At 38.3% G+C, this 20293-nt stretch overlaps 1 protein-coding gene across 1 annotated transcript in view; it reads left to right on the top strand.

Annotated features, from left to right (window-relative positions):
* Positions 1 to 20293, top strand: part of SLC9A9 (solute carrier family 9 member A9) — a 182523-nt gene that overhangs the window by 67947 nt on the left and 94283 nt on the right. The window contains exons 7-9 of the mRNA XM_005489442.4: positions 1536 to 1674; positions 2488 to 2593; positions 11349 to 11437. Coding sequence (XP_005489499.2) covers positions 1536 to 1674; positions 2488 to 2593; positions 11349 to 11437 — 334 coding nt within the window. The remainder of the gene's footprint in view (positions 1 to 1535; positions 1675 to 2487; positions 2594 to 11348; positions 11438 to 20293) is intronic.

The raw sequence follows: 20293 nt of genomic DNA, 5'->3' as shown, positions 1-20293 counted from the left end.
CTTGGCTGGGACAAACATCAAAGCACCAAGTGGCTGCTTTGCTGTCAAGACACACCTACAAGTTTCTAGGCAAGAGGAGCAAAGAATTATAACTGATCCCCTGGTCTAAGAAAGCCACAGCTGAGAAAGGACAGAAAATTTAGATGGCAACATGCTACTGATCACCAATTCCTCTGCTGCCAGGGTTCTGTGTCCTTGTATCAACAGCACCTTCCAGCAGAAACCATCTCACTGATTGGTGATGGTGCTAATAGCATAACTGGAGATAAGACATTTTAGTTACTTCTGTTGTAGTACCTGAGCATTCCCCCCTCGTATTTGTGGTGCTCCCTCATATGCCTTGAGAATCTTGTGCCATTTCTGCAGACTGAAAGCACAGAACTGTTTTCACATCTTCATGTTATTTCAATGCATCTGTTAAGAAAATCCTTTATACAGAATTTCAACCCTAAGCCTTATTTCCAAATGAAAATCATCACACTACAAGGATTGCATTCTTAATATCCACAAGCTTAAAATATTCACAATTTTTTAAAAACTCTAAAATTCCAATTCTTAAAATACTAGTCATTTTCCATCTATCCAAGGCACATTCTGGAATCCAAAGCCAAGCTCAGCACATTTTCTTTGACAAGGATCATAAAAGCACTCAATACTCAAAGAAAAAGAACACAAAGATGGAAAATGTTTCTTAGTTTGTGAGGCTTAGAGCTATTTTGTATCTGTTCAATATAACATTTCAACAAGCAAAAGGACATACAAACGTGGAGTTACTGGTGTTCTCATATATAACTGACTGCTGGCTAATAACAACTCTGAGACACTCAAATTATATTGTGCACAGCCCCTTTGCTTTGGTGGCATCCTTTCCCATCCCAAAACACCTGTGGTGGCTGCACTCAGGGGTGGGAAACAGGAGATGACCTTGGCCAACTGCAGCAGTTTCTTTCTGTGGGACAACTTCCATTCTGCCCACAAGTTTCCTACTGCTGAGCTCTTGCCACAGCTCCAGCCCTGGCTATGAAGGGTTACACCAGGAAGGAAAGTGCTCAGTGGTTTGAGACAGAATTGCTGCTGCATGTGTGGTACCTGCTGTGATTTGTGGCACCCATTTGAACCTCAGCCACAAAGCTGCACTTTTTATCAAGGATATTTGCGAATATGTAACTGCTCTGAGGACATATGGCCAATAAATAATTCAGAGTTATCTATCTTCCCTGCAGTTTTCTTATCCACCTACCACCTTTTAATGTTTTGTTGGCCTGGAAACAATATTGTTTATGGCACTTCTAGTATAAAAGTGTTGCTGACTGGCACTAGACTATTTCCAGTGTGATACCTTGAAAACAAATTGGTTCTCCCCAGTCTCCATCTGCTTTGCTCTCATCTGCTGTTAGCCCACAGAAGTCTTGGTTTGCATTTTGAGTGCTTAATACCATTCATTTGCAATTATTGATTCCAAAATTGTTACAATGTGATTGAATTTGTTGTTCCTTTTTCTCTCCCTCTCCCCCACCCCTTTGTTTTCTTTTCAGCTCTATATCCATTTACAGTCCCAAGGAGAATCCTAATGCTTTTGATGCTGCAGCTTTCTTCCAGTCAGTGGGAAATTTTCTGGGGATCTTTGCTGGATCATTTGCCATGGGATCTTCTTATGCTGTTGTCACAGCTTTAATATCCTTTATGGTTTGTTTTCAGGGAGCAAATCTATATATATTGGAAAAAATATGCCATATCTGAGTGACCATCTTTAGTTTGAGCCTGAAGCTTTTCACTCGAGGCTCAAGTGTTTGTAAACAAACAGATAAAATCATAAATTGACAGGAAATGTCATTTATCAGAATCTACAAATTTCTTCATTAGGTAGGACTCTGGCCTTTATCACCCTATTTGCAAAGAATTGTATTTTAAGGAAAGTGTTTTGAAGTATATTGAGGCTCAAACATTAATTTTTTAAGAACAGGAACTTATTTACGAGCTTCAGGCTAGCAGCAATTATACAAAACTACAAGGGTAACACTACACCGTGTCAGTGTGACCAACAAGCCCATCAGTTTAACTAAGCTGGAAATTTCTGTTGCCCTGCATTTTTTCTTGTGTTTTGCAGCTCATATAAAATGCTACTGTAGAAAGATCAGTGATTTTGATCTTTCTTGCATTCACACAAATGTAAACAAATGCCAGTTTGTTTATAAAACTGGACAAAATTACTTCCTTTTCCTTTTTTCTAGGAAATAGAATATCAAATGCAACCAACTAGGCATTAATTCAAACTCCACAAAAGTATTTAAAATAGCTGACTTTAAGATCTGTTCTGGATTTTGCTCCTTGAGATAAGTCAGAAGCTGTGCAGTTCTTCCCAAATTCAATGTTTAGATGAGTATGGTGGGGAGCTTGCTTTCTTTCTTTCATCCTTTCTCAGACTGGGGGTGATTTTAGCTTACAAAACAGTTGGGTTTTTATTTTTCCTTAGTAATCTTTTAGCACTTGACCAAATTCACAAAGCTGTGTGAGTTTCCTATGTTGGAGACAGGTCTGTTTTTCCTCCTATCCTGGAGTGCCTTCTTATCAGCAGAAGCTGCTGGGCTTACAGGTAAGTATTGCATTTAATGAAATAAAAGCAATTTTGTATTATGCCTCTAGTGTGGCTAAAATGCATGGTTTATTTTAGGCATGACATCATATCTAAAGCTCCTAAAAGCCTGTTGCTATATTGGAGATTGTTTCATCTTTAAGAACAATTTTGTAGTGCCAGTGAATAATTCTTCCAGACAAAGACATAAGAGATCAGGCTCAAGTCCTCAGTCTCTCTTCCCTGCATTATCCCATCCCTATTAATGTCTCTCTATTAATCCCCCTATTTTCTGGCCAGCTAGGAGACCAAAGATAACAGTAAGGCAAGGAAGGAAGGAGGCAGTGCCCTGTGATTACCAGCCTGTGCTCCTCTGCACACACTGCATATCCTGAGCCCTTCTCATTTTTCTCAATTATCAAGAATTGACACCAATTATCAATAGTAAACCAAGAATAGGGCTAAGGGTGGGTTGCATCCACCTTTATACTTACAAAAAAAAAGTCATCTTGTTCAGTGCACTTACATGTACATTTTGGCACAGCCATGTCCCAATGACAGGTAGAAAGATGTGAGATCCAATTATTTTTTTCATTAATGCCAGGAAACAAATTGTACAATCACAGTCAATTATGTACCCAGGGCCTCCATTAAAGTCCACACAGAAGTTTAGGCAAAATTTGTAAATGGATATAGTTTACCTCCACAGCAATCTATTGTATAGTGTGACTCAAAAGAACAAAGTTTCTATGGCCTTGATTGTTTTAATGCTCTCGAGGTTGTCGCCTCTGAACTCCAGTGCTCTAATTAATGTCAGGGAAAATCAGGAGAAGAAAAATGCTTAATGGAATGTAATGCAGCCCATGCTGCTTTGTTTGCAAAATTGTTCAAAGCCTTTGGAAAGCAACAGTTATATTTTTACTGAGTTCTCTGGAGCCAGCATGTTACTTTTTTAATATCAGCCACACAATCAAACCATTTCTGAATGGGTATTAATATCTGCATCTTTGTCTTACTAATTATACAACTTTGCATCCTGTTTACTGCCAAATTCTTCAGGCCAATGAATAAAAACAGTGGCACATGAACTGAACAAAAGGGTGGTAATTAATTTCATCAAGAAAATCAGATACCAGGTGGAATGAAAGTCCATTTTGTCTCTTAACAGCTCTGTACTGGTTTGGGCAAGGGTAGCATTAATTTTCTTCGCAGTAGCTAGTGTGGTGCTGGGATATTTCAGGGGTCCCTGAGAAGCTCTTACACAGATCCAAGGAGTTTTTTGCTCCTCAGTCCCGCTGCAAAGGGGCTGAGGGTGCCTGGACAGCTGAGCCCAGAGCAGGAGAAGTACAGGAAGGTTTCTCACTCTTGCTCTTGCCTCATTCTCTCCCCATCCCACCAAGGAGAAGGGAGAGAGGCAGTGAGCAGCTCTGAGAGTCTGAGCTGCTGCCTGGGGTTACACTCAACAAGCTCTTAAAAATGTGCCATGAATACTGCAATAAAAAGCAGAGGAGGAGGATTGTTGATCACTTTCCTTTTACTGGAGGTACAGATTTCCTAATCCAGTGACTTCCAAGTAAAGACTGTTTTAAAATGCATTCCTCACAGAGCACAAGGATGCTGTGTTTCAGCAACTGAACAACTGATTATACATTACACACAAAAAGTAGATTTGTAAAGGAAACACTCATATCTTTCAGAGCCTCAGGTGCTGCACCAAAGGTAATTTCCATTTCTCAGGCATAGGAACAGACTCTACGTCCAGACAAAAATAATTGGCATGTGTCTTTTTTGCATGCCTCAAACGTGATGATGGACAGCAGAGTCTCTCCTGGTAGTTACCCTGAAGAGTGTTTCATTGCTCTTTTCTGCTGTAATATATAAAATATCTGAAATAAAAGACTTAATTATTGAACACCACAGATGGTGGTGGAAGCCATGGTATGGAATTCTAAGTGGACAGAGGCAGAGAAGGAGGAATAGAGTGGAACCAAAGTAAAGTTTCAATTTAAGGGAAAAATAGAAAACTGTTGGGAAATTTAACTAATTCTTAACAAAACAGGAACTGACAGAGGAAAGATAATTAATTCACCAACATATATATTCCAATAAAAAGTACCAAGCATTTTTAGTTCTGTCACTAGCATTTTTTCATGGGTATTTTTTCATGGTTTCTGAGTTTCATGTGGAAATTGTTTAATTACACTGTGGTGAGAAGGCAAAGTTTAATCTTGAAACTTTTATCACTTAAATCTTTGTCACTTAATTTCTGTAAAAGGCTTTTGTCAGAAGCTGTTATTATGGAAAAAAATCATGGGGCCTTTCTTGTAGCTCCAGAAGTTCAAAGCTGTGTTTTATAACTGCATGTACTTTATTAGTACTGTGCTGACATTACCCTTTAGTTGCCTGGCTTAACCAGTTTTGATGTTGCTTTTTTCTTTCAGTTTCCTCTGAAATAGTTCTAACTCTCCTCCTTTCAAAATACTATTTTAAACTCCAAGTTCAGCAGCAGAAATATTCTATTGGTTAAGAGATTTTCACCAGACTTGGGTTCAGCCCTGATCTCTCATGTCCATGCTGAGGAAATGTGTGCAAAATGCAGTTGTGTGCACACAAAGCACCTGCTGCAGGGGGAGCCAGCAAAGGGGCACTCATGCTCCAGGACACACTCAGCTCTCACTCCACACTCTAATTTCCAGTCTTTCCCAGCTTTCTTGCTTTGCCCTTTGTCTCAGTGGGTGCAGGTTCTGGTTTTACAGCCCTGTGCCTGTCCTTACAAGCAGCTGTGAGAATGCAGAGCCTCAGCCCAGCAATGGCACAGCTGCACCAGTGCATTCAGTGCACCACACTGCGAGTGTCAACGTGCTTCAAAAATCAGCTGGTTCCATTAGACATTTATGCCTCTATTCATCTTCCTTTTCCTTGGACATTCTGCTTTCTCTGTTCATTCCTTCTAAATGGACTTCAAAGGATTAACACTAGACTGGTATTTCCCTGTAGCTATTAAGTAATGTAATTGCAAAACAATATTATTCTTATAATCCTTTCCACAGCAGTCCTTCAATCATTCTGAGCTTTTTGAAGTGTAATATTGAAGTATTTAATAATTTAGAAATAATGGGCTATACTGGTTTTTTTAGTGGGTAAAGTAGGTGGTAGTGTTCACTTGTTTAGCTTGCAGATTTCTAAAATAAAATTTAATGGAGAGTAGTACGGGTCAATATTTTAGAAAATATTTCATTTCTCTGCCTCAAGATATCCCATGATATATAACACACAATATATAGGCCTGACCCTGATTGAAAAATGGATGTGATTGAACCAGCAAATCAAAATAAAAATCTGGGATGACTACACAATTATTGTTATACTGGGAACTGGAAATTATAAATTAATACTATGGTTATTAATCTTATAGCTATATCATCAAGCTGTGACACATGCATGATAAATTGATTCTTATACAGTAGAATCTAATTTGTGCATTTTCTCATTTGCCCTGGAGTATATCATTCCTGACTGCTGAGCAAAGCTGTAATAGCAGAATACTAGAGTAAGGTCAGTGCTAATAGAGATGTTTTCATTTGCAAAGTTCATTACATAGTATTTACTAGTAGGCTATGAAAAAAATCACAAATAATTTAAATTAAACACTTGTTGAAATAAATCAAGAAAGTATATCTTGCATTTATTAATTGCTTTTTATCTTGTTTTATAATTAACAACATTTTCTAAATTTTGAATGATCACTCAGTCTGAGAAAGGTTTCATGATGTACATGAGCATTTAATGGTCATCTCACTTAGACCTTCTCTATCTACACCTGTTTGAAATGACCAGATACTCAGCTAAAAGGAGATTAATTTACCTGCAGAAATACACTTAAGCACATGGGAATTGACCTGTATCTATGTGTTCATTTGGTGCATGCTTCAAAATCACACAGTAACTCAGTGTAAAGGCATCAAAATTGCAGCCGAGCTCTCTGATTTTACACAGTAAAGACCTGCATCATGAAGACAAAAAAGACAATAGACCTTGAAGGAAAAAATTGTTGGAGAGTGTAATTTTTGTTCCTTTACTAGTTTTCAGAGCCCTGATCATTATAAAGCAAAAAACTCGTGATAATAAATTACTGCTCCTTCCTCACCTTCAGCAATTCTTGTCTGGTCATTTTCTGATGTTTCTGCCTTTGTGACACCTGCCTTCCTATTCAGGGGCTCACAGGAGAGCAGAGTCTATCTATCAGGAAAGCTCTTCCTCCTTTCCTCCAAAAATAAATAAGCAGCATATTATGAATGAGGTGCCCAGGATGAGTCCAAAGATTGGTCTCTCCCTGGGGCAATTTTGTGCTACTTTTCTATTTAGGACATAGCAAGCATGAATGTCACCAACTTCATTTTCTTTAATACTGCTGACAAAGTGCATTTATCCTCATGCTTTTCACTTCTCCTATCTGTTTGCTGTGATTTGTCTAAAATCTGTCATCTACCTCATTGCTTTTTTAAAATGCTGTGAGCAGGTCTTGTGCACACTCTCAGAAGAGATCTACCAAAACATTTCTCTCTGCAGTTCTGAGCACTGTGAGCCCAAGGCAGTTTGGGCTTCAGTTCACTGAGCTGACATTATTCTGTACAAGGAAGATATTCTGGGCTTTCAGTTCTACACTGTGTGGCTTTCTTTTCTTTATTCATTAGTAAGGTGCCATGCTGTGACATGCAGAGTAGGCACACTCCTGCCAGGGACGAGGGAGAGGGGATAATTTGGCTCCCAGGTCAAAAGCAAAGAGACCACAACTCTTGTAAGCTCAAGGTCTGCCACTCCCAGGAGCACAGGATGGAATCTAAGCCTAATTAGGAAAACAAGAGATAAGAAAATGGCATTTGCCCAGCTGTGCAGAGACAGATGACAACTGAGCTGGTCTGCTGCCAATCCCTTACTGGAGTCAGGGCTTGGGTCTGGCTAATTTAGAGGCTGCTGTAGGCACAGTCTTCTAAGGCAGTAAGAAAAAAAAAGAAACATGTATGTTTTGGAGAAAATTACATATAATAGCAAAGCAATAAGCTGAGACCAAAGATCTGTTGCATAAAATGTGGATAGTGGAGTCTTATTGCTAGTGCAGAGGTTCAGCATAAACAGGGTAAGCACTCCTAGCATGGCCAGAATAAATGCTGTTATATGTCACCATAGGAGTTCCAGTGGAAATTGAATTCAGAAATTCATTTGGGGTTACAAAAGTACAACACTGAAGCCCAGGTCTCACTTGAAGCAGCCAGGTACAATACCAATGACCAGTGCTCAGATAAGGGCCTAAAAAATCCCCTCAGCTCCATCTCTTGTTGCTTTCTGTCACTTCAAAATAAAATCAGCCTCAGATAACTCCAGAGATAAAAGCCTCATGAACAAAGCACGAGCTTTGATTTGCATTGGTGCAGGTCTGGTGTAAGAAACCTTAAATCTTTTCTTTAGTATCTGGAAAATGATTAGTTACACTCCATACCCTCAAACAGCCTGGACAGGGAGGGTGTTGCCCCTGGGTGTGTGGCCCCATTACTGCAGCAACTGGAGGCACACAGAGTCTCATTTCCTGCCACTCACACATTCAGCTGCAGCCCAGGACATGCTGTGGAGATTCTGACATAAATATGACTCCAAAGTAAATGTTATCTGATTTAAATAATTTCTCTTTTACCCAATCCTCATTGTTCCTTTTTCCAAGCATTTCCCTACTTCTGATGAAAGACCAGTTCCTGCTGCTTTACTGAGAGATTTCAGGATGTTGTTCATCTTTAGAGAGGCATCCCAGAAGTTCTGGAAAAATTTTAAGTTGGGATGAAAACTGGTTTGCTTACAGGTCTTTTGAAATGAAGCTACACTTTTTACCTATTCCTTTACTCCCCCAGAAGGTAGCAGTTTGGGGGTTTTCTTTTTCTAAATTCCCTTTTTTACCACCAAAAGACCTGACAGCTGGACAAAAATGTCTGGTTTAATCTCTCAAATTAGCAAATTCTCAGGTTTTGATTGTGGCCACTCACTTACAGGTTTGCATTAAAAGAACATTGCACACGCTGCTCTTCTCCAACATTCCTTTTTGCATGTTTGTGAAATGATGTGAAAGAAGATTTTGTCTATTAGTGAGAGCTAATATGGGAGCTATTTTCAGATGAGCACTTGTAAATTAATTCCCACACTATAATTTTAAGGTTCCCACTATCAGGAAAATACTATTAAATGTACAAGTTCCTATATAGTTGCTATATTTTTTTATATTACTACTTTTTGACTCAATAACCATTTCAACTACATATATTTGTAAAAACTAATGTAAGAATAAGTTCTCTAGCTGTATTAACAGCTAACAAGCTACCTCAATTTCTCTGTTACAAAAAAAATCAAATAAAATGGCAAGGCTTTTATTTCTATAAAAAAGAGGTTGGTCTGAAGCTGAAAGTTTACTAGTGATAAAAGCATTTTTTCTGTGATGTGTCTCATCTTTTATATTAAGAGAAAAATGTCAGTAATCTGTTAATAAACACAAAGAGCTGTATTGCACTTAACTTACCACCTGTTTCAACTCAAAACATTCCCTGCTTACTTTGAGTTAGCATTTTGTTCTGCAATTGTAGTACTGTCTCAGTAATTGCTGATTTTTCCACTAAGTAAAGGATGACTGAGCTGCCTCCAGCAGCCTGAAACTGAGGACAAGTAAAAGGTCCACCTTGCTTTATCGGCCTCCTGCATCTAATGGATATTTTCTGTTTTCAACCCCAGTGTTGCCATATCTGCTCTTAGCTGCTTCTCTGTGAAAGCAAGCCCACAAAAACAACCTCATTCTGTGCCGCATTCTGCTCAGCCAGTATTGTGCTACCCAGCTAACTTCAATTCCAGCTTTTATAGTGCTACAAAGAAATCCAGATTGCCTTTTCCTTGTAACTAAAGAGTTCTGTGTTTGCCTCTTCAGGTACTTCTCTTTCCTTTTCAGTTAGCATGTAATTGATCATTACTCTTAAGTAATCATTTTTATGGATATTCATTACAAACAATTTTCTCCAAGCCTTTTAATGAACTATTCATTGTGAGAGTCATGGCTGGTACATATTAAGCTTTCAATTGTAGCAATTGGAATATTCCACTGCATTCCTCCAGTCTTCCCTGGAAACAGGGTATCTGGTTTCTACACTTGCATAATTGCATGGTTCAGTTCATTTATTCTTATTGCAAAATCAGATTTAAGCCATTTTATTCTTCATGACACTCTCTTGGTTTTCCTCACTACCCATAATTAACAGTTTCTTAGCAGTCAAAACCATTTTATAATCACTGCTGAATTAAATAGTCAATTTTTAAAATGCAAGACTTGACATCCTGATGATTAATAGAGAAGAAACTGCATCAGAAACTCTTATCTCCATTTCAGTTACTGAGCCTGGAGCTAGTGATACTTAGCAACATTACTGTTTGCCTGTATTTTTAACTGAAATGTCATTGTTTGAGCATCCCAGTGCATATTATTAATGCCTTGAGAATTTTTAAACTCTTCAGATCAGTTCTGCACAATCAAATCCAGTTACTGAGAAAAAAGAATTAGACACATTCATGAGAGCAATTAGACCTCACAAAAATATAAACTTCTGGAATGTGTTTCAGCAATGACAATCTCACCACACCCCACAATATTTACCATGAAGAAAAGGCTTAGTTTAGCTAGGAAAAAAAATTCAAAACAGACTTAAAATAAATATAAGAAACAAAGACACACTAAAAGTTCAGTGGAATTTCTCTTGCCTAAAGAGTCAGTGTTCTGTAGAAACAGTGCAGGTAAATTTAAACTATAAAGAGAACTCAGAAGCTAACAAAATGTCTGCAGGGAACAATGATCAGAGTGGACACAAGGAAGCCCTGAGCTGTTGTGTAAATAATTATCTGTGCAGATATGCCCCAAGTTTAGGAAAAAGACAGAGCGTTCTCCCTCCATGGCCATTTGCATGTGGCTACTGGTGGACACCGGTTTTGGATTTCTGTTTTCTCCCTATGTGTGTTCCTCCTGCATTATCTCTGCCCAATCTTACCAGCTGCTTTGATTACACTACAGCACACAGTGATGTTACTCTGTGATACCAGTGAGTTACAACCAGGGCCAAGGCAGTATTGAAAAATATCCCTATAAAACAAATTTGTTACTATTATTCCTGACAATCCTGCTTCCCCTGCAGACCTTCCACAAGCTGGGACTACAACTGTGTCCCCAGGCACTGACCTGCTTGTTCTGGGCAGCACAGCTTGCACCCGCCAGAGCATCCCTTTAAAGCACAGTGTTGTTGTTCACCTGGACATTGTTACACACTGCTTGTGATAAGATACAATCAGGCACAGACTGGAATGATTTTACCCTTTTGCAGTCATTCCCTACCAAGTGATCCCAAACCATTTAAATGTAACCTTTTTTTTTCCTTTCCTATTCAGTCCCTGCCAAATTCTTTCAAATAGTCCAAATTCCTACATGTTACAATTATGTTAGTCCTACACTTACAATTACTGTCAGATTATGATTGGATCATACCATGTATTAATTGAAAAAAAATTTCTACGGCCTTTGAATTTCCAAATACACAACAGTGGAAATGCTATGAAAGCATGATTGGCCTTAGAACATATATCTCAAATTTCTTTGGTTATAAAAAGCTATTAACAGACTAATTTGTTTTTTTATGCAGCCTTTTGCAAGCCTAAGTAAGAAAACAGAAGCAACTAACCCTTTTTTTTTTTTTTTTAATTCCAGGTATTGTTGCTGTCCTTTTCTGTGGAGTCACACAGGCCCATTACACCTACAACAACCTATCAGCAGATTCCAAAATGAGAACTAAACAGGTAGGACATGGAAATAAATGACATCATGTTTTACACTGGTGTAAGGAGTAACAGTCACTGCAATACAGCTGGATGGGATTTCATCAATGCAAAGCAAGAGATTTACACCTCCATCAGGGGAAGGACTGGAGATATTGCCAGGAAAACAGTAACAATTACCAGCATAAGCAAAAAAATAAGGATATAAGGATATAACAATCTGTTCTTCCCAAGAGACCTGAAATGCCAGACAGGTGCGGAGATAACAGCTTGCACCAACTTCCATGCAAAAATGCTTCAAAATTAAGGAAATCAAAGAGCTCCAGTAAGTAAAACAGAAGTGGTCTGCAAGACTGGATCCCTGTAGATTTTTGCAAAGGGACTATATGAACTGCAGTCTGGCCCACAAATTTAAGCAATGACATTGTTTGATTTCTGTTTCAATAAAAATTGTCATAATTAGAAAGATAAAGATTTTTTTCTTTCCATTGTGTTGTTTAGAGTTTAGAAATGTGAAATTCAATCATCTGGGTTTTTTTTGAAGAAGTGACTAGTACAATTGTAATTCTTTTTAAAACATGAAGCTGTTCTCAGGTCTATGGCATTGCAGTGTTCAAAATACTTTTCAGCATGAGTAATTTTAGACAACCCTGCCACTACCTAGAGCCTGGTAGAAGTAATTTAAATGCAGTTTTCTTCCCTTTTAACACTGACTCATATGTCCCAAAACCCCCAGGTTGTAGGAAATCTATCTCCTAGAATAAAATGGAAACTTATGGCCCAATACTATAATTTTCATGATGCAATCTCATACCTTTTTCAGCAATTCCTTTCTTTTAAGCATTTGAAATTTTACATAGAAAAATTCATCGCTTCTTGCACATCTCAATTTAATCAAAAATCCAATTTTCTATCAAAAACAGCTTGATAGAAAAAAGTACTGACCATAGTATCAGCTCAACTGTTAGAGTCTCACAGATTTTAGATCACAAAAAAGTTTCTGGTCACTACTCCCATAATAAAGTGTTAGCTATTGAACAGTATAAGTCTTTTCAATTGTATTTCTTCATAGCAGGAGAGTCTGATGCTTTCAGAAAGTATTCCAGCAGAGAACTAACCTTTCTCTGATAACTGCATTGAAAGGGAATGACATTGAAATCTACTACAGAATTGTTTCTGTTCTGCAGAAAGACTGCATTACATATGCCATTACTCCCCTTGCATATAACTTATAATTTGAATAGAAGTTTTTTCAGGGATTCATTTGCGTGTTTTAATGATGCATAGCCTCAGAGAGAGACAGAAAAAGCCAAGGTTGGTGGTATTTTTAATTATCAATGAAGCTTTTCAGCAGCAGAATCAACTAATATCTTGTTTAAATGCATCCTAGTTTTGTTCAGGTTTACTCTGTTATTCCCTTCTATTCAACAAGTGCAAAACAAAATAGTGAAAATAAACCAAATTTACCCTTGAAGACACAGAAAAGGGATTATGTGTTTCTCTATGGAGCTATGAGTTTTATGCACATTCTCCTATTCTATTTTTCTCTTGCCCATAAGCCCTTAATCTTCAGCCTCCTTTATGATATGGTTCAAACATTGTTGTTGAATTCCTTTGAATTCTTCTAATTTATTTTCTAATCCAAATATTACTCTTTCATATGCAGCTGATTCAGTGAGACCTGCACTGCCTTTTTCCTTCTCTCTTCCCAAGAATTCTCTTCAAGCAAATTTAATAAGCCACACACTTGGCATTCTTCTAATCATATATAACTTCAATGAATATTGTTGCTCAGACAGTTGGCTTTGCTCCCAATCTTTTTTATTACTCATTACTGGCCAAAATCAAGGGCTTTTCAGTTCTTTTATAGAATTATTCCAAAGCAGTCTCTCTCTTTTGTTACAATATGACAGATCTTTCAGAAAGGAGTGCTGAACTGCAATACACACTGACAAAACAGTGAGTTAAGGCTGAAGCTTACAAAAACTATGGAAATTAGATTTAAAACTGTAAATCAGATTGCAAAATTGTGTTAGCTGTTTTTAAACAAACACTTTTTCTTTACTGCTTTGCATAATTTTCTTTAGATTTTTAACTTGCTTTTAAATTTTTATAGCTTAGTGGTAAAATCTGGTATAGAGTTATAGAGGTATTTTTGACCCTGATGCCAAGTTCTGCATGTCCCATAATACATCATCCTTTGCTCTAAGAAGTAAAATGTTTCTCTTCAGTCACTGATGTAAAATGAGAACTTATCTACATTTCTTAAATTTAAGAATGTCTATTAAAAAGGTCTGTTAAAAGATGCCATGTAATTATTAGTCCCCATGTATCCTTTATTATTCTGTGAATCATTGAAAGATTTCATGAAAGAGAAATATTAGATTTCAAGCATCTGAAACTTACAGAATCTGAAACTATAAAGCAACACTAATCTTTTCACAAAAAAATTAATTATTTTAACACTCTCATAAGAAAAGTAGATTTAAAAAAATTAGTGAAAATGCAGGCTTTAGCTAGTTTTCATTCAATTCAATTATCCCAATTTTCATTATATATTTATAAACATTCTGTGTGGTTTTACTGTCATTTTTTAAGATGGGTGATGTTTTATGGAAGTCATTTTAAGTCATCATCATTGACCTGACAACAGCCATCATGATTTTAACAGTGAGATTGACCCTGCCCTCCATGGCAGCAAGGTTAGCTCTAACACGAGTGCTCCTGAATTTCAGGCACTTAAAGTTTAATTTATCCAATGTATCTTTTGTGAAGGAGAAGATGAAACTGCTGGGATGTGATTGAAAGCTATTTGATTCTGAGCAGCTTTCTCCAGAATTATTTACAGCTGCTATCTCCCCTCACGTTATGCTGCAGCCAGAGAGCTGCTTCTAAATCTTGGGACATCACAGCTCCAATTTTACTTTAGGCTTCGGATGTACAGCTGGGCTGGGCTGATTTGCTCTGCTACAAGAAAGTCAGAGGCTGGGCAGGGTGTTGTGAGATAAACAGAAATCCCTGGTTTGTTTAAAGTGGGCAGAGTGTAAATCCCTACAGGTCACCTCTAGAAAAGGATTCATGGATAAGATTGTGTTTTCTACAGGAAGATAAGATTCTTGGCTCTGTTTTTCTCTCCACCCTCTATCACTTTCACTCAAATGCCAAACTAAGACCAGCACATTTTCCTAGTGGTGGAGTACTGACTAATGGCCACAAATATACTTCTGAGCTGTATCTTTTCTGGTCATGCTCCTTTAACTCTGGGGAACAACTCCAACAATGAGAGCGGGGCAGGGCAATACCTCTCTTTGGTTAAGCGTGCAAGGGTATGAAGAATTCTCTTTGTAGACAAAATAGTGTCAGCAAGTTACAAATTCTGGAAAGGGAATTCTGAAATGTATCACCTAAGGAAGAAGAGCCAGGGAATTACAAGAAGACAGAGGAAAACATGTTCAGCCAACAAGGGAATATGTCACACTGCCCTGCCTGTCTCCATTCATTCCCCAAGCTAAGCCTTGTTCTCATGGTCACCTCTGAAACAGGTGTGTCTAACCTCTGGCGAAGGTTGCTTTCTCCAATGAGGTGCAGTAGCCTTTCTAATCACATGAGGAGTTAAACAGTTACTCACCCGTGCTGCTGTTCCTGATAGCAAGCCCATTAAGGGAACAAGCTGCCTCAGAGAGAGGAGCTCCTGCCCTGATTGTTCAGCTGCACTGGGCGTGCTGTGTGCACAAGATTCCAAGTTAAGATTTCAGTGGCCCTTCACCTCCAAGGTTTAACACAGGCAGGAGAAGGAGATAAACATCACTGCTGCTTAACTTGGGAGTAACTTCACCAAGATGCAGTCTCACTCAGAGGCTTGAGCAGATCAGTTTGCACTGCAGGGCTCAAAGTTCAGACTGCTCTTGGGCTCTGCTCACTGATGGGCATAGTACTGATTGCTTCAAATTTTAATCTCTGCACTATAAAGCAGACATGATTATCTCTGATTAATAAAAGTCATCACTTTGCAGGGGAGCAGCTAATATTTCCTGGAAATCCCTGAAAAATACATGAAGCTTTCAAAAGGTTCCTAGTATATGTCTTCCAACAAGGACACTGGCTAGGGATCAATCAGCTGATTTCTGGATCAAAGACACTTTAGTGTAAAAGGATTGTGGTTTTAAGCATATTAGTTTCATTCTAATTAATCACATTAATCAAGACATGTGGAAACAACAGTCATAAGATTTTTTTGTAGTTTCTCAAAAACTGCAAATCAAATCTTTATAGTTTCTTGACCCTAATATGTTATAGTATAGTCTCAATACAGACTTTAGACTTAGAATAACAGAATCATTGAGGTAGGAAAAGATCTCCAAGACCATCAAGTCCAATCATCAACCAAATACTACCATGCCACATCTACTCATTTTTTGAACACTTCCAAGGATGGCATTTCCACCACTTCCCTGGGGAGTTGTTCCATCCATGATTGTGGACTCACGTCAGAAGCAAAGCAAAACAGTAGAGCAAAAGTAAAGTATGGCAATAGAGGTATCCAAATCAACTGAAAGGGGGGAAAATCAATTAATCAAAGGAGTGTAACCTGAATGCCAACAAACAATGTTTACTAAAAAGAGCACTGCAGGACTAAAGGCAGAGAGGTAACTGAAGTCACTGTATCCCAATGAAGCACCATCACTGGGATCTCAAATTCTCCTGCTTTCCTGCTGGCCTATGGATCTTGTAAACCAGTCACAAGCAGACCTACAGCCAGCAGTGCAACAACAAATCTCCTTTCTCCAGATAGATAATTCTGTCTTATAGTATTCTCCCATCAGCTGTCTTTTGAGAAGAAAATAAATAATGCACTGCAAATTCTGCTTTAGTAGCAGAATGATGTCTCCTGTGTTTGCTGTTAAAAGCACATGCCAGGAGCTGCAGCTACTGCTGTTACCTTTCTGTGAGAGGAGGAGAGCAGCTGGGGAGAGGTGACTGCACTACCAACCCCCAAACTGCATCTGCTTTGTGAGGGTCCCACTCCCGATATCCAGCACCCATACCTGGCAGAAGCAGCCCTTTCATTTCACAGGGAGCTGCAGCACAAAATGAAATGGTTTGGTGCCTTTATCTTAAACCCTCCACAGTCACACTGGACATGTGTGTGCCCTGGGGCTTTGGCTCTGCTATTTGTGTGAACATTTAAGTGATCAAACCAAGAGAGCTGGGCTTGCTGCTATATTACACAGCCTACATTAATTTATCTCTGGTTAATGCCTACTATTTTCTGTTATCAAACATTGGACTGTTTATAGATAATGAGTTTATACTTCTAGGAAGAAAAGTACATGCACAAATGTCAGGTTATAATGGCTCTTATAATTCAAACTCAATTTATAAAAAAAAAAAAAAAGAGTATTTCTAGGCAGAGGAAAACCCTAAATGCCCTAGATTATTAGCAAGGCAGAACTACCACAGAACATAAGGATACACAAGGATAATTCTCATCCTTTTGAAATGAGCAGCCTAATTGACAGCTGTTGTGATTTGTTCCCTCTTCTTAGAGACAAATGACCTTTAAGGCACTGCAAGAGGTCAGTATTTCCAACACAAATGATTGGCAAAGAGAAAGACTGAAAGAAAAGTTATCTCTCAGAAAGGTTACCACCAGTACCAGATTCTAATCTGCCTTTGTGTCTGTGCTGTGCAGGGGGAATCTGTTTTCCCAGCATGCCTCAATCACAGTGCCCACAGGAAAATTTCACACTAGAATGGGGGTTTATTATCTTCCAAAGTATAGAGCTGGCTGTCTGACAGTCCTCTGAGAGCAAACTGGAAATTCTTTTTGGCTAATGCATGGCATTCAGGTCTGGCACTCTTCAATAATACACAAGAGGTCTTTGCCTAAGGAATCCAGTAAAGTCCAAATTCTTGGTAAGCATTAAATTAGTTGCATGCATTAAGCACATTTTTCCATTTAAGTGGAGACTGAGCATAAAAGTTAGCTCTGATGGCCACTGTCTCATCTGAACAAAAGAAAGTTCTCTGATTTCCAGCCTCCTTGAACTCCTGCAAGTTCAGACTCAAAAGTGATAAAGACTGAGGCTTCAGGCAGTGCTGCCCAGGAAACAGCTCAGGTGACCAACTAACAGGGCTCAACAGAAAGGTCTGGAGGAGATACTCCTTTTGATAACAAGAGTCTGAAAATAAAATAGCATTTGGAAAGATTTTGTTGCACTGGAATAGCATTAGTATAGTTTTGCCCATGTTTTACACAGTTTTGCTTAAATATTTCAGAAATTAGTAATATTAAGGAAAAACCTTGATCTTGTTTTCTGGTATTTCATCCAGATTTTTTTTTCTTTTTTTTTTGAGACAAGGCCTATAGCAAAAATCTTCATTGTGCAGCTGTTGAAAACAATCAGGGAGAACACAGAAATGCCTTTGTAGTTTTTTCTTTTGGAGAGAAGGAAATGACACATACATAAAAGGGTTGTAAGCACAGTTTAAAAAATAATGGTTTATGCAGCATTTATCTTATGGCTATTAGGATCAGATACCTGAAACTGTAGGTAAAATCTATTTCTAATTTTTGTGTAGCTAACCTACATTGGAAACAACACAAGCCAGAGTCTTCTACCCTTCTAAAAGTCCAAAGCTGAGGTCTCTAGACATTAGCTATCATTACAGCTTAAGTCTTTGTACCCATGGAGCAGCAGCCCCTCATTCTTGCCCTGTGCTCTCCCTGCTGAGCTCCAGCAGTGTCAGCTGTGCTGGCTGAGCCCTGTGCTCCTGACTGCAGAGCCAGAGCATCTCTGCACAGCCCCTGGCTCTGGCACAAACAGCCTGCCCCGGTTCGGCAATTGCCTTCTTCTCTCTAATTGAATATGCACCACATGCAGAGTGCTTGTAATAATTGTTACCTTTAAAATGGATTGCAATTGACAGGAAGTGTACAATGAATTCCAGTCCTCTGCACAGCTATTTTCTGTGTTTAGCAGAAAAAGATGAATGCTGGAGACATGCCAGGTGCATTGTTTGACCAGATGCACCATAAGATCTTATGGAACCCTGTAGAACAGTGTAATGCTATAAAGAAATCTAAAGCTGCTTACTGTATGGGTTTAACAAGAAGAATCATAATAACACAAGAAAATCTTGATTTCTGCAGAAGAAATTATACTACCATGTCTTTCAATCTGAATTTCTTAACAAAATCCCTCATTATCTGACTGATGTTCCTGATTACTTCACCATGCTAAAAGAATGTTAATCTGCAGTCTCTTTACATGTGACTCCCCTTAAATTTATGTGAAAATGCTGTAATTGTTTCCTCTCTTTCAGCTGTGAGTTACATGATGGATGGTAAACAGCTAGAAATCATTGCTATGAGTAACCAATAACAGCAGACTTCATAACTCTGGTGCATCAGTAATTACTTGCATCATTTATGGTTTATATAATAAATTAGCTGCTTTCCTACCCATAATACTGAAAACCCTGGGTGTCCATATACACAAATCTTGTTAGAATATTCACTTCTATACTTCATTCTGTAGTTTCCATTTTCCCTCTTTTTGTACACCTGCATTAGAGATTCCTCAAGTGAGAATGTGCAGATGTGCTCTGGCCTCATTAGCTCCCATAAGACATGTGCCCCTTTGTCATCAGCATTTTATGAAGAATATCATATTCTAGTGTCTTAAACACATACACACACACAGAGAATAAAGAAAAGTACTTTGAACCTATGAGGAAGAGAAATTCTCTTGATAGACAAAGAAATAAATATTTTCCTTAATTTTGCTTAAGCACAGAAACTGGAAAATAACACACTGAAATGTAATTCATACCCTGAAGTAACCCAGAACTGTAATGAAGCAGTATTTCTACAGAAAAGCTCATCTTGTTGAAAAATGATGTCATTTTTGATGCTGGTAGGCTAAGGAACATAATACCATATGCAAACTAGTTTCCAAATGGTTTCATTAAAGTTTTTACAATCTGTTTAAACATTAAATATTTTCTTTAAATATTAATAAAGATCTTAGATTGTTAGGGTTGCATTTACTCTTCCAGCACAGCATCAGATGCCAGCAGTTAGCTAACATATACCAACTGGAATTATAACAGATAGGCCAAATTCACATTGGCATGTGGAGAAAGGTGTAAGGAGCTTCCAAAGTGAGACCTGTGTCCTGGCTGCCCTGGATCACAAATGAGGCTCTCATGTGTGCTGCTCTGTGCAGTGGAGTCAGACTGCTCGGGGCTGTGAGAGCTCCTGCAGAACCAGCACAGCTTTACAGAACTCTGCAGATGCTGCTGTGCTCCATCAGTCTCACCAGAGCTTTGAAGAGCAACCTCTGAGACACTTCTCCCTACTTGGGGTAGTTAATATTTATCCCAAGTTTTTAAGTCTTCAGCTATGAAAAAATCCAGCCTTGTGCCCCACTTGTGTGAAGCACATCTAGTTTTGTGAAGAGAATCCTCTATGTAGCCTGTGAAATCAAGCCCATCCTAATTATTGCCACTGATAACAGCAACTGTGGAATGCATAAAGAGAAAAAGCAAACCAGAATCAATCTAGTCCTGGGTTAGGAGCATATTCTCATATCATCAATATGTACTGCTGAAACCGAGCAGGGTGCACTTTAACATCCCATGCTTAGAACAAATATGGTTAGCTTTAGTTTGAAGAATAACTTCTGCAATCTCATGTTTTGTAAAAGATGATATTTACAACAATTCCCTCAAACTTAATCAGTCAGAACTCCCTCATCTGAGAATTTGTGACAAGGATAAAAAAATAGAGGTAGGATTCTTCTTTTAAGTCTTCCTTAATTTTTCATACAGGAAAACTAATTTAGTAGAATTTTATATAATGAACCAAAGTCC

Source organism: Zonotrichia albicollis, chromosome 9, assembly GCF_047830755.1.
Source record: "Zonotrichia albicollis isolate bZonAlb1 chromosome 9, bZonAlb1.hap1, whole genome shotgun sequence".
NCBI lineage: Eukaryota > Metazoa > Chordata > Aves > Passeriformes > Passerellidae > Zonotrichia > Zonotrichia albicollis.
The sequence above is the reverse complement of the archived record's forward strand: the minus strand, read 5'-3'. Positions and strand labels throughout refer to the sequence as shown.